The 14,697-nt window shown below is 37.3% G+C and overlaps 1 protein-coding gene across 1 annotated transcript in view; it reads left to right on the top strand.

Moving 5' to 3' along the window:
- LOC107676693 (adhesion G protein-coupled receptor L3-like) overlaps positions 1–14,697 on the top strand; it is a 298,216-nt gene that overhangs the window by 191,994 nt on the left and 91,525 nt on the right. Inside the window, exon 6 of the mRNA XM_016471337.1 lies at positions 625–1,425. Within this exon, the coding sequence (XP_016326823.1) occupies positions 625–1,425 (801 nt within the window). The remainder of the gene's footprint in view (positions 1–624; positions 1,426–14,697) is intronic.

Below are 14,697 nucleotides of genomic sequence, written 5' to 3'. Positions count from 1 at the left end.
TGAATGAACTCATTTGTCTCGAATCGCGCTCACGGAAAGTGCTTGAGAAGCAGTGTCTCTTCCGCAGCTCTGTACGCTTTCAACACGTTTTTAAAGTCTCGAGCAAGACTGTACGACATTCACATTACATGATTTGACTGATTTTTACTTAGAAAGGGTGACAGCGCACCGCATTAAAATAAATTATCATTCATGCTTTCATAACCACTGGCCAAATTCAAAAACGAAACTAAAATTAAATCACCTTTGAGAGCAAGGGTGCCCCCTGGTGTTTCGGGGGCCCTATGCAGCTTGCGTATTTTGCGTATAGGGAGGATCAGCTCTGGTTGTATTTAACCCAGCATTTTTTAGAGTGCAAATGTTTTGAGCCAGCATTTGTGTTACTACAAATTGCTGGGTCAAAAGGAACCAATCGCTGGGTTTGTCCATATTTTACCCAACGCTGGGTTGTATTTAACCCGGCATTTTTTAGAGTGCAAATGTGCGTCTACTCAGCAACACATTTCTATCATATCATGTGATCGTGTGCCCAGCAGTGAGCCGTTATCCGTCGTATCAAATGAAAATTAGCATGAAGTGCTTTCAAACCTGCGCTCACTTGTCTTTCTCTGTGTTTGTCTGTAGTTTTCCTGTGCCCAGGGCTCTTACGCGGTGTTTATCAGAGCGAGCATCTGTTCGAGTCGGACCACCAGTCGGGAGCTTGGTGCAAAGACCCCCTCCAGGCCTCTGATAAGATCTATTACATGCCCTGGATGCCGTATCGCACGGACACCCTCACCGAATACTCCAGCAAAGAGGATTTCATCGCAGGACGACCCACCACGACCTACAAGCTCCCCCATCGGGTCGACGGCACCGGGTTCGTCGTCTACGACGGCGCTCTGTTCTTCAACAAGGAGCGAACTAGGAATATCGTCAAGTTTGATTTGCGCACTCGCATCAAGAGTGGCGAGGCTATCATCGCTAGCGCGAACTATCACGACACTTCGCCGTATCGCTGGGGAGGCAAGTCGGATATCGATTTGGCGGTGGACGAGAACGGTCTTTGGGTGATTTACGCCACGGAGCAAAACAACGGACGGATCGTGATCAGCCAGCTCAACCCGTATACGTTACGTGTGGAGGGAACTTGGGATACGGCCTACGACAAACGCTCCGCTTCCAACGCCTTCATGATCTGTGGGATCCTGTATGTCGTCAAGACCGTCTACGAAGACGACGATAGCGAAGCCACCGGGAATAAAATCGACTACATCTACAACACGGAGCTGAGCAAAGACGGCTATCTGAACATCCCCTTCCCGAACTCGTACCAGTACATCACTGCCGCGGATTACAATCCCAGAGACAATCTGCTCTATGTGTGGAATAACTACCACGTGGTCAAGTATTCGCTGGATTTTGGAGTCCTGGATAACAGGCAAGGTAAGAGCTGGAGCATTTATTTGCACAAGTTTTAAACTGTGATCTGTGAATCGCACAAAAAAACTTGTTTCAAAAGAAAAATAGTAAGAAAGATCCTATGAATTCAACATTGTTCAAGTTTTGTGCCGTTTAGCTCATGCCTGATCATCTGTTTGCTGGCGTACTCTTAGAAGTTGATACAATCATAGTTCACAGCTTTAACGTAAACGTAACAATACTTTAATTTTTAGATTACATTTTAATCAAGTAAAACAAAAAGTTAAACTAAATTATACATGGAGATATGTTTCAATGGCATGTTTTTCCCCTATTTTTATATTGTATTAAAAAGTATTTATTATTGTTTTTATTATTATTAGAAACAACAACAGTAATGCTCATAACAATACATTGTTATTAATTAATGATAATTAAAAATGTAACATTTAACTTTTGTGGGGGGGGGGGATCCTCTGGTGTATATAAAGCAATAAAACCCTTCCATTTATGTCATTCCTCAAAAGGAAATACATCAGTGCGAGAAACACAACACAACACTGCACTCATCAAGTGATTTCATGGGGTCTTAGGCCCTGTCCACACGAACGCGGTTATTTTTAAAACTGCAGCTTTTTCTACGCGGTTAGGCCATTTGTCCACACGCAAACACAGCACCAGTTCACTGAAACTGAACATTTTTGAAAACGTCCGCCAGTGTGAAGATTTTCAAAAACTCCAGTTGCAGTGTTATCGTGTAGACAGCGAAACCGGAGTTTTTGGCTTGTGACGTCGGCGCCTGCGCTGTTATCTCCGCCTACTGGAGACTTTTTCAGGCTTCTGATTGGCCAACATGGCTTTAGGGTTGAGATTATATCGCCACCTATTGGTTTGGCATGCTCTTGACAGTGCTTCATAGCTTGCGTTTGCGTTTTCATGTGGACGGAGATTTTTTAAAAAACTCCGTTTATAAAAATACCCATGTACGTGTGGACATGGCCTTAGAAGAAAATTAAGCCTATTTTTAGAATTATCGTTATTTTGAAAGAATACATGAAAGTTAAGCATATTTCACACCTAACTTCTCATTACTATGTGAATGTGAAAAAAAAAACATTATGTGAAATAATAATTTTAGAATGTAAAAATAATAATAATAAAATAAAAAAAAAGATTCAAAATAAATAAATAATAATAAATAAATAATAAATTAATTAATTAAATTGTCTTACAAATAACCTTTATTTCTGTTATGCAAAATATGATCTTGTATTTCTTACAATTTTAGTGTGAAATATGACATGTTTTAATGAGATTCACTGTGGCCTCCTTAAAACTACTAATAACATTTTGGTGAATGCGTGGGTGGAGCTGCTGGTGGGAATGTTGTGGTTGTGAAAATGGAAACTTTGCCTTTTGATTTAGTGAAATGAGTTGTTTGGTGTCTGCGGGCGGCACACAGATCGAATGATTTTCAGTGCTGTTTGCTTGAGTTAGTGGTCAGACCAGAAACTTTGGAATGCTCTCTTTAATTGGAAAAGCATTGAGTGAAGTTTGTGGAGGGGAAGTTCATGGCCGCTTACTGAAAGTCAGAATGTCATCGACAGGACCAGCACTAATTACAGAGCGAATGTTTCTCAAATGTGTGACATTCCTTTCGCTATTTAATTAAAAGCCTTTTGAAGAAAGAAAACTTTCATAAATATCTTCACTAACACTGTGGGAAAAACACTGTTTCTGCCGCACAGTAATATGCAGGAGTCGTATTGGGTTCATCACTAGGAGAAAATAATAATTTAAATAATTTGTAAATTTGTTTTTTAATTGCTTTCCACCATTTTTTCACGGTCACCCTCATTGCCAGCCAAAGTATCTTAATTGCCACCACATTGTTAGAAAAAAAAATAAAAATCTAGAGTTTTCTGCTGCAAAGCTGTTATTACTATTATATCATATACTATTCTAATTATTTTATTATATACAACTATATATTCAATATATTTTAAAATGTATTAAATTTTAAATAAAGAAAAATTTTGATATTTTCTTTTTAAATGTTTACATATTTTTTTTTACATTTCAATGCAAATATAAAACAAAAAATAAATGTTACAACAAATATAAATTATACATATTTTTTTTATTTCCTATTTATATCTTTTATACCTGTAAAAGTTATTTAAAAGATAATAAACCCTTCCATGTATATCGATTGAACTTAATTGATTTTGGCCGTGTGCAAAAAGTAAATATTGCATTTTATCCAACTATATTATATTAAAATGTATTACATTTTAAATATTAATGCAAAAATGTTAATTATTTTAAATCAAATTCACTGTTTTTTTTTTTTTACATTTCATTGCAAAAATAAATAAACTGCTAAAACAAAAATCTAATCTTTTGTAACTGTAAAATAGGGAGTTCAAAATCTAATTGTGAGAATAAGTAGTAGTGATATTTGATATTTGTCTTGGCCAGCAAGCTCTAACAAGAAGAGTATTCTCTTAATGAAAGCTTCGTTTTCATTGACAGACAAATCTGTTTTCACAGTCACAATTATGTCTCCCTGATGACAGCAGCGGTTTGGGTGGCATGCATTTCATTTAATTTTCCTGCTTGTACTTGATCTGTAAGATAACGTTTTGGGTACAGTTGAATGGAAGTGTTTTTGACAGAGAGGCCACTTCACATTTACACTCTCAGCCTGTCATGAGCCGTCAGCCAACTGCTGCTCTTCACCACTGCTTTCAGACAGAAATTGCAAATGCTACTTGTTTTTTTTTTTTATATTAGGCAGCATATAGTTTATAGCCTATTGGCCAGTGTTCAGCATCCAAATACGCTAGTATTATAATCTAAACGCATTAGTGTTGCCATTAGTGTGAACTGTCATCTTCTACGGTCAGTTTTCTGTGGAGCAATAGTTTGAAGTGAATATCGCTGAGCAAGTTAGTTACACTGTTTACAACATTCTACCTGAGTAATAGTACATCCAGTTTAATGCCGCAGACATGCTTGCAATGCATTTTTACCCTTGCATAGAGGATGTTTCTGTTGTGTGTAGCATTGTATAATGGTATGTATAATATGAGGTGAAGTTGCTCTTATTAAGTGATAGTGTGATTTGAGACACTGCATGCAGAGAGTCAGGAAATTACCCACTCAGAGCTTTCTTAAATCATACATGCAGAGAGAGCAGTGTGTGTGTGTGTGTGTGTGTGTGAGCGCTTGTTTCTCCTGGAATTAATCTTCATCTGAAGGTAACTCTTTGATGTGGTTCTGTTCATCACATTCTTTTGCTGTTTCAAGACCTAGTGAGCATACATACAGTATGCATAAACACTCCCCAAATGCAAAGCTGCTTAATGAGATGAAAGGATTTTTAAGATTTTATAAGGTTTAGCCTTGGTGACATAATTAAACAAAAGGACACAGCCAACAGTGTTGTTTTTCCGAATATCAGCAAGGCTATAAGTACCTGTGACTGCATCACAGACATGCTGATATTCAGAACAACAACACACTTGCTAGTGTGATATTGCTGTACAATAACAATAAGTTAAAACAGAGTAACTTACATTTTAGACAAAGTGTTGCAGTGAAAATAGTTCCTAACAAAGGTCCCAGGTTTCATTCCTGTGGTTCATTCCTGAATAAATAAGTATTTTAATGGAACTGGTTGAGTAAACGATTCAATGACTCACTCTCATAAATCATTCCTCTTACTTAAATAGGAAAACATGATCTCTGATGATCTTGTTTAAATGCAGAGTAATCAATCTACCGTTTTCACAGAAGTTTAATAATGTAAATAATGACAGTTTTCTGTTGACACCTACTGGCATATCAGCGCAACTACAGAAAGAGTCACTGGAAAATTCTGGGGCAAACAGAGTGACACAAACAGTAAAAAGTCCCAGTGCATCCAAAAGCAGCCAAAAAGGGGGCGTGAGCCACTTCAGAGTCATAAAATTGCAAATGAGACACCCTACAGTCTAGTGTTTTTCAACTCCAGTCCCCGGGACCCACATTCCAGAATGTTTTAGATGTAAGTTGAATCTGGTGAGTGTTTTAATTAGTGAGACATCTAAAACATTCTGGTAGTGCCCAAGACTGGAGCAGAGAAACAGTCAGCAATGCCCATCACAAGACCACAAGTATGACATTTAGCACAGGGCCTATAGGCCTATAGGCCCTGTGCTAAATGTCATACTTGTGGTCTTGTGATGGGCATTGCTGACTGTTTCTCTGCTCCAGTCTTGACTTTTTCAGGCTTCTGATTGGCCAACATGGCTTTACGGTTGAGATTATATCGCCACCTATTGGTTTGGCATGCTCTTGACAGTGCTTCATAGCTTGCGTTTGCGTTTTCATGTGGACGGAGATTTTTTAAAAAACTCCGTTTATAAAAATACCCATGTACGTGTGGACATGGCCTTAGAAGAAAATTAAGCCTATTTTTAGAATTATCGTTATTTTGAAAGAATACATGAAAGTTAAGCATATTTCACACCTAACTTCTCATTACTATGTGAATGTGAAAAAAAAAACATTATGTGAAATAATAATTTTAAATACATAACATGAAATTTTTACTTTTTTTATTTATTTATTTTTGCCACTTCATTAATTTTTGTTGATTTCTAAATAAATCCATCCTTTAGTTTTACTGTATTTAAATAAAAATGTGACTATTATAGAAAAAAACAACAACAACAATAAGTATCACCATGATTACAAATGAAAAAAACAATAAAATACATATTTTAGTGGAAATGTATATACAATATATAATATATATATATATATATATTTTTTTTTTTTTTTTTATTTATTTTTTTTTAAATTTATTTATTTTTATTTTTTTATGCAATAATGAAAGCTACTGGCAAAAAAAAAATCAAATGAGAGACATTACTGAGAAAAAAATGGATACATTTTGGTAATGATAATTTGTGATGTTTTAAAAATTCTGTCGCAATGCAAAAGATCATAATGATCCTGAAATAGGCTTCTGTTGATTTTCAGGTGTAATATGGCTTGGATAGGATCTCGACTCACCTATATAACTCATATAGCATTGTACGTTTATTTTTAGGTCCTCTATATGTTTTAGGTCTCAGGCAGCATTTGGCTGGAGACTGGTTTTATCACTGCACACAGCTCCATTACTCAGTGCTGAAAATCCCCTGGCTTGCGGGCATAAGTGTGTCGCACTTTATCACCCCCCTCCCCGAGTACCCTTTCCAGCTTTAGTTCCTCTATAGAGGCATTCAAGAGAGAGACATACACCATGCTTACAACATCTGTCCCTATGCCCTGCTCCACTGGCCTTGTGTGTGTGCGTGTGTTTTCACTCTTGTCTCATGTGTTTTTGTGTAACAGAAGCTTTAGGGAATCTCTAAAAAATAATCATGATATAACAGAATTATTTTAGAATGTCCAAAATCAGTGTAAGATGACATAATAGAATGACAGATTAACAGATTCAGCATGTAATCACCAAAAATCTGAATCAGACAACATAATCTGCATGAACACCCCAAAATCTACATCAGATAACATGAGAATTATCAATCTCCAAAATGAGCATCAGATAACAGAAATCATAAATTGCCATAAAATCAAGGGTCATGAAACCAGTGTCTAATTATGAAATAATCATCAGTTTTGTAACTCTTTATCTTAAAAATGCAAAATCGTCAGCCTCATCTCTCAAATCTGGAATGGGTATCAGATAATAAAATCAGCATGAATGCTTCAAAATCAGTATTAGATAACATGAATATTATAATCTCCAAAATCAGCATCAGATTACAGAATCACATTGAATTGCTCAAATTCAGCATCAGATAATATAATTACCAGCAGACAACAACAAATCTGCATCAGAAAATAGAATCAATATTGAATCTTCAAAATCAGCTTTGGTTATCAAAAACACCATTAAATCTCTGAACTCAGCATCAAATAGCATAATTAGCATGGAGATGTAATCTAAAATCTAAATCAGCATCAGATAACATGAACAAAATTAATCTCTAAAATCAGCATCTGATAAAAGGATAACCAAATTGCTTCAAAATCTGCATCAGATAATATATTTGCCTTGAAATGACCAAAATCAGCATCAGAGAACAAAGTTATTACCGGGTCATACAACCAATGCCTGATTATGACATCATATTCAGATCTGCAACTCAGATTCATAATGCAAAATCATCAGCCTCACATTACAAAACTGGAATATAATTTTCAAAAAATAATAATTAAAAAAGATCTGCATAAATCAGCACAGAATCTCCAAAATCAGCATTCGATAACAACAACAAATCTGCACCAGATAACATAATCAGTGTGAAATCTTTAATATCAGCATTAGTTAGCAGAATCAACATTAAATCTCTGAACTCAACATCAGATAGTGGAATCAGCATGAAAAAAATCTAAATCAGTAACAGATAACATAAACAGTATATAGTAGTTATCCAAAATCAGCATCAGATAACAGAATACCCAAGAATGCTTCAAAATCTGCATTAGATAACAGAATCACACTGATTTTTCTAAATTCAGCATGAGATAATAGAATTACCTTGAAATCTCTAAAATCAGCATCAGAGAACGAAGTTAGCACAGATATCAGCATCAGATCTGAACTCGATTTCACAATACAAAATCATCAGCCTAAAATGACAAAATGGAATATAATCATCAAAACCAGCATCAGAAAACAACAAAATTAGCATCAGATAATAACAATTAGAATGTAGCCTCCAAAATAATCACACATAGCAGAATCACCTTGAAATCAGCATTAGATAACAGAACTGACATTAGTAAAGATAACCCCACATGAGGTGCAGAACGTTTTCTCTGGTCTTTATATGTTACAGATGATAGTTTCACACCAAAATAAACATGACATTCTGTATATGAACATCTAATGAAATTTCTCTTGAAATGGATGTTTATTTTTGTGCCACACTAAATCGAATTATGCTTTAGTTATGAATTCTCAAAACAGTGAACGTTATTGAACACGGCCTTGTTTTTCTTTAGGCTCCTGTGAAACTTAACATGTCTGAGGCGTCCGTCTTGAGCTGTTGTGACAGATAATTCCGTGTGAGATACTGATCTCCCGTTCTGACCTGCTGTGTGGAATAGCAGCTCTCTTCCTTATAGCTTTTGCATTTGCTGATATTCAGAACATGTGCGGGAACGTCAAACGCAGTGATGTTTGGAGCTGGTGGGGGATGCTTGTTGGTGAGCCATACCGGTGAGCTCTGCTCTGCTCTGCTCTGCAGGGCCCATTTAGGCAGACGGTAATTGACCTAATCTGGCTCATATGCAGAGTGGAATATGTTTAGCCGTGACCTCAGAGAAGCACTGCCTTGTGCTATGACTACTAGAGATCTTTTTACTCTCTCTGGCATTCGGTATAATAAAACACACAGAGTCAAGTCCTGCAGACTCCTGCAATTCCCTCACAAAACAGGCTGCAGAAGTTGAATAATAACGCTTACGTCCAGAGGATTTGGGATTTGATCTATTAAATGTGTTCAGATGCATTCATCTATCTCCTATTATGTTTAAGTTTGGCATGAAACAGTATTTTATTTTTTTTTTATGCAATTTATTGAACAAGACAAAAGCATAAGGGCAGGACCTGATTTCATTAGTTCTGGAAAGGATTAAAAAAAAAGTTGGTCAAGACAAACTTTCCTAGACAGGAAGTTTGATGTAGTTTAAAAACCTTGAAGTTTGAAGGCTTTCGGGTCGTTATATGGTTGCTAGCATGCTCTGGGTGGTTGCTAGGTCATTGGGTGTTCTGAGTGGTTGCTAAATGGTTGCTATGTGGCTTCTTGGGTGTTCTGTTTGGTTGATAGGTGGCTGCTTGGGTGTTCTGGGTGGTTGCTGGTGTGTTATCGGTGGTTGTTATGTGGCTGCTAGGGTGTTCTGGGGGTTGCTAGGATGTTCTGAGTGGTTGCTAAGTGTGGTGCCTAATGTGCTCTGGGTGGTTCCTAGGTGGTTGCTGTGTTGTTGATGGGGTGTTCTGGGTGGTTGTTAGTGTGTTATGGCTTCTGTGTTATTCCTGGAGCATTCCGTTTGGTTTCTAGGTGGTTGCAATGTGATTGTTAGGGTGTAATGAGTGGTTGCAAGGTGATTTCTTTGTGGTTGCTTCTCACTGGTTGCTATGTGATTGCTACGGTGTTCTGAATGTTTGCTGTGTGGTTGCTGGTATTTTATGAGTGGTTGCTTTGTTATTTCTTGGGTGTTCTGTTTGGTTTCTTGGTGCTTGCTGTTTGTTAGGTGCTTGCTTGCTGGTATATTATTGGTGGTAGTTATGTGGTTGCTATTGTGTTCTGGGGGTTGCTAAGTTGTTGCTAAGATGTTTTGTGTTGCTGCTAATGTGTACTGGGTGGCTCCTGGTGATGTTGCTGGGGTGTTCTGGGTTGTTGCCAGTGTGTTATGGTTACTATGCTATTTGTGGAGTGTTCTGTTTGGTTTCTAGGTGGTTGCTATGCGATTGCTTGGGTGTTCTGATTGTTTGTTATGTGGTTGCTGGTATGTTATGGGTGGTATGTTATTTCTGGGGTGTTCTGTTTGGTTGCTCGGGTGTTCTGAGTGGTTGCTAGTGTGCTCAGGATGGTTGCTAGTGTGTTATCGGTGGTTGTTATGTGGTTGCTAGGGTGTTATGAGGGATTGCTAGTGGTTGCCAGTGTGTTTGCTAGGGTTTTCCAAGTAGCTGCTATGCAGTTCCTTAGGTGTACGGGTGGTTGCTAAGTTGCTATGACGTTGCTAGGGTGTTCTGAATGGTTGCTAGTGTGTTGTGGGTGATTGCTGGTGTTATCAGTGGTTACTATGTGGTTGCTAGATTGTTGCTATGTGGTTGCTAAGTGTGGATGCTAGTATGTTCTTGGTGGTTTGCAGGTGGTTGCTGTGTTGTTGTTGTGTTATGGTTACTATGCTATTTGTGGAGTGTTATGCAGTTTCTAGGGTGTTCTGGATGACTACTAGGTGGTTGCTAGTGTGTTCTGAATGGTTGCAAGGTGGTAGTTATGCGGTTGCTTCTGGCTGGTTGCTATGTGGTTGCTGTGCAATTGTAAGGGTGTTTTGGGGGATTGTTAGGTGGTTGCCATGTAGTTGCTAAGGTTTTCCGAGTAGCTGCTATGCAAGTGTTTGGGTGATTGCTGAAAAGTTGCTATGAAATTGCCACTAGGGTGTTCCAGGTGGTTGCTAGGGTGTTGCTATGCAGTTTCTAGGGCAGGGTTCCTCAAATCTTGTCCTGGAGGTCCAATGCGCTGCAGAGTTTAGCTCCAACCCTGATCAATAATCTGCTGCTGATAATCTGCTTAATCTGCTGCATGCCTATTTTAAAAAATGGGGGGTGACAGTTAAGAGGTTAATATCCTAATGATTTTTGGCATTAAAAAAAAATCGATAATTTTGACGCATACAACGCATTTTTGGCTATTGCGACAAATATACCCGTGCTACCTATGACTGGTTTTGTAGTCCAGGGTCACATATTTTCTTAGTAATACATGTTATTTACACTAAATGCAAATAGAAATGCAGTATTATTAGAGATATGCTATTTACAGTACATTAAGTGCAAATAATGATAGATTCTATTTATCCTAGGTAAAAATAGCAGCATTTTCTTTGCAATACGTGTAAATAGTAGATGCTGTTTATATTCACTGTAAAAATGGCAAATATTTACACCTCATTATTGTAGTACATTATAAAACAGTATGCAGTTATAATATGTTGAGTATAAATTATTATATTTCTTAAAATTACTAAATGGATGCTGCCCATAAATTGCAGCATTTATCCAGGCCATCAAGTCAAATGTTATTTGTGCATTCCTGAAAAATGAGGATCTGAGCTCTGAGGAAGGAAAGATATATACCTCATTGGGGACTCATAAATCATAAGGGTCGCATTACACTGTGAGAGCATGATTTGACTATGTAAATAAAAACCTGTTGATGGCTCTGGCAAAGTCAATCACAGTTGCTAAATAAATGTGCAGAAAATTAAAAGAAGACAATCAAATAAGTTATTACATTATAGCACACTGGAAAAGATTGAATTACAATTTCATTGGGAAAGTTTAAATGATCTTATCTTAACTTTTCCTTTAAATTAAGGTAATATGAGCTGAACTGACCAGTTTTATAATGAAAACACATAATGACATAATGTTTGTTCTTCTGGGCTCGTATTCACAAAACATTTTATCTTAGCACTAAGAGTTCTCCTAAATAGCAGTAAAAGTTTTTAGCTAAGAGATTCCTCCTAAAACCTATTCACAAAGCTGCTGAGACCAACATTTACTCAGGAATTGGGAGAAATCTTAGAGCAGGGTTCCTCAAATCTTGCCCTGGAGAGCCAATGCGCTGCAGAGTTTAGCTCCAACCCTGATCAAACTCAGCTACCTGTGATTTTCTAATGATCCTGAAGACATTGATTAGCATGCTCAGGTGTGTTTGATTAGGGTTAGAGCTAAACTCTGCAGGAAAGTGGATCTCGTGGGCCAGAATTGAGGATCCCTGTTCTAGGGTGTTCTGGATGGTTACTAGGTGGTTGCTAGTGTGTTCTGAAGGGTTGCAAGGTGGTAGCCATGCGGTTGCTTCTGGCTGGTTGCTATGTGGTTGCTGTGCGATTGTAAGGGTGTTTTGGGGGATTGTTAGGTGGTTACCATGTAGTTGCTAGGGTTTTCCCGAGTAGCTGCTATGCAAGTGTTTGGGTGATTGCTGAAAAGCTGCTATGAAGTTGCCACAAGGGTTTTCCAGGTGGTTGCTAGGGTGTTGCTATGCAGTTTCTAGGGTGTTCTGGATGGTTGCTAAGGTGTTCTGGGTGATTGTTAGGTAGTTTCTTTGTGATTTCTAGGGTGTTATGGGTGATTGCTAGATAGACAGACACAAAGAAAGACAATTGCCTTAATAACAAAGTGTAAATATTGGTATTTTTTTTTAAAAACTAACAGCCGGTGAAAGTGTGAGTTTTGTCCCATGTTAAGAATCAGAGAGCTGACTCTGGCATTCAACAATTCACTCAAAACCATACATCAAAATCAAGTGTGTGTGTGTGTGTGTGTGTGTTTGTGCAGTAGCATCACCAGGCATGATGTGAACAGTGAAAACGGTCCAAATGTTAATTAAGAATGACTGTGAGTGAGCAGTGATAGAGATGCTTGCCAGACATGAATGATGTTAAAGTAGTTAATTGCATTCTTCTGGGAATGCAGACATTATTAAAAACTCAAATGTGTCTGTTAACTTATAGATACTACTTAGAATATACAGATTGTTTCAAATTTAAAACAGATATGAAATATCATGCGTAATGTGGGTGGATTGCAACAAATCTTCGACTTGTTTAAAACTAATCAGTGTGCTGAAGACATGCTGATCCCATTAGCCTCTCTTCTGACTATCGCTATCCGTATCTATAAAATGGCCGAGGCCAAAAATAGGAAGAAAAAATAATAATCAGGTTTGATTTGCTTTTTTATAAGTATAGAAGCTCTCTGGGCACGACTTATTCAAGTTTTAAAAGATAATTAACTCATGCAGCAGGTGATGCTGAACTTTTAATTGCTCATCAAAGAATTAAGAGTTTCCAGGTGTAGAGTTTGTGAAATTAATAAACATAATATTAATAATCAAAAACTGAGCGTGTTATGGGTGATTGCTAGATAGACAGACACAAAGAAAGACAATTGCCTTAATAACAAAGTGTAAATATTGGTATTTTTTTTTAAAAACTAACAGCCGGTGAAAGTGTGAGTTTTGTCCCATGTTAAGAATCAGAGAGCTGACTCTGGCATTCAACAATTCACTCAAAACCATACATCAAAATCAAGTGTGTGTGTGTGTGTGTGTGTGTGTTTGTGCAGTAGCATCACCAGGCATGATGTGAACAGTGAAAACGGTCCAAATGTTAATTAAGAATGACTGTGAGTGAGCAGTGATAGAGATGCTTGCCAGACATGAATGAGTCGAGCCAGTTCTCACTCGCACTGATAAGACACCAGAATAGAGAGACAATTCAAAGTAATGAGCTCTTTCTGACAGCCAGAGAAACTTCTCTTAATTTTCTTTGGTGCTGAGAAGACGAACGAGAGATAATTATGACAAGAAGAGCACTTCAAATTAAGTGTAATAGCACGCCGGCTAAAACGCGGAGCGTTGCCGCGGAACGCCATCGCATCTGCCGTCAATCCTGATCATTGACATAATGTTTTAAAAACGTTTCTTGCGTGGATTGGAAATTACAGACAGATTTACAGATTGACCGGTTGAGTTAATTGAGTTGGATTTTCTCCCGTCGATCACCTGATTCATGTGCAGCTTTGGTCAGTCCGTCTTCATCTGCACCACATGAAACAGTCGTGTTTGTTTACAAGACACTGATACAAGATACACATAATCACTAGCAACTAGGGTTGCTAGGCAGTTGCTAGGGTGTTCTGGATGGTTGCTATAGGGTGTTCTGGGTGATTGCAAGGATTTTGTGAAAGATTTTAACATGTAGCTCTGGGGCCGTGATGAAATGACACTAGTGCAGTAAATTAAAATGATTTCTATTCAAATCAGACTTTTAGGCTCACAGCAGTGTGTACTATTATAAATGATCTTCATTCATTTTAAGCAGCCTATTGAAATTATAATCAGTTGAAATTTAACAAATTAAATTGATTGAAATTTAACAAAAGATTATGCATGGTCATACTGTATATATATATAATGATTAATATCAGTGTCATCTTTAGTCGACGCAGATATCAGGAAACATCAAGCGTGTGCTGAAGTGTGCTTGAGGTGTCATCTGGTCGTGGTCAGGTGGTTTTGGGAGGAATAAGACGGGATCTAGTCTTTCTGCTGCGTGTAGAGGTTTTTAGCATTTTCCACCCTCAGTGCTTGATGAAGCGTCTCTGTGCATTTGTGTTTAATGACGCAGAGCTGCTGAAAGCTGAGCTTGTGGCTGTCATTGATTCACACGCTGCGCATGTTTATTACGGCGTCTCAGGATGAGTGTGTTTGCATTTTGTCCTCAGCAATTGACTTGTGTTAGCCTATAACATTGACAAAAAAAAAATACTATTATTATTATTATTATTATTAATATTATTAGTATTATCATAATGTATTAATATGTATTAATTATTACTATTATAATGTATTAATATTTATTGTTTATAATAATAATAATAACGATAATAATAATTGAATTTATTTATTTATTTATTTTATTTATTTATTGTTAAAAGGGTTC

Source organism: Sinocyclocheilus anshuiensis, unplaced genomic scaffold (genome assembly GCF_001515605.1).
Source record: "Sinocyclocheilus anshuiensis isolate Anshui unplaced genomic scaffold, SAMN03320099.WGS_v1.1 scaffold2539, whole genome shotgun sequence".
NCBI lineage: Eukaryota > Metazoa > Chordata > Actinopteri > Cypriniformes > Cyprinidae > Sinocyclocheilus > Sinocyclocheilus anshuiensis.
This window is presented reverse-complemented; position numbering and strand designations above follow the sequence as displayed.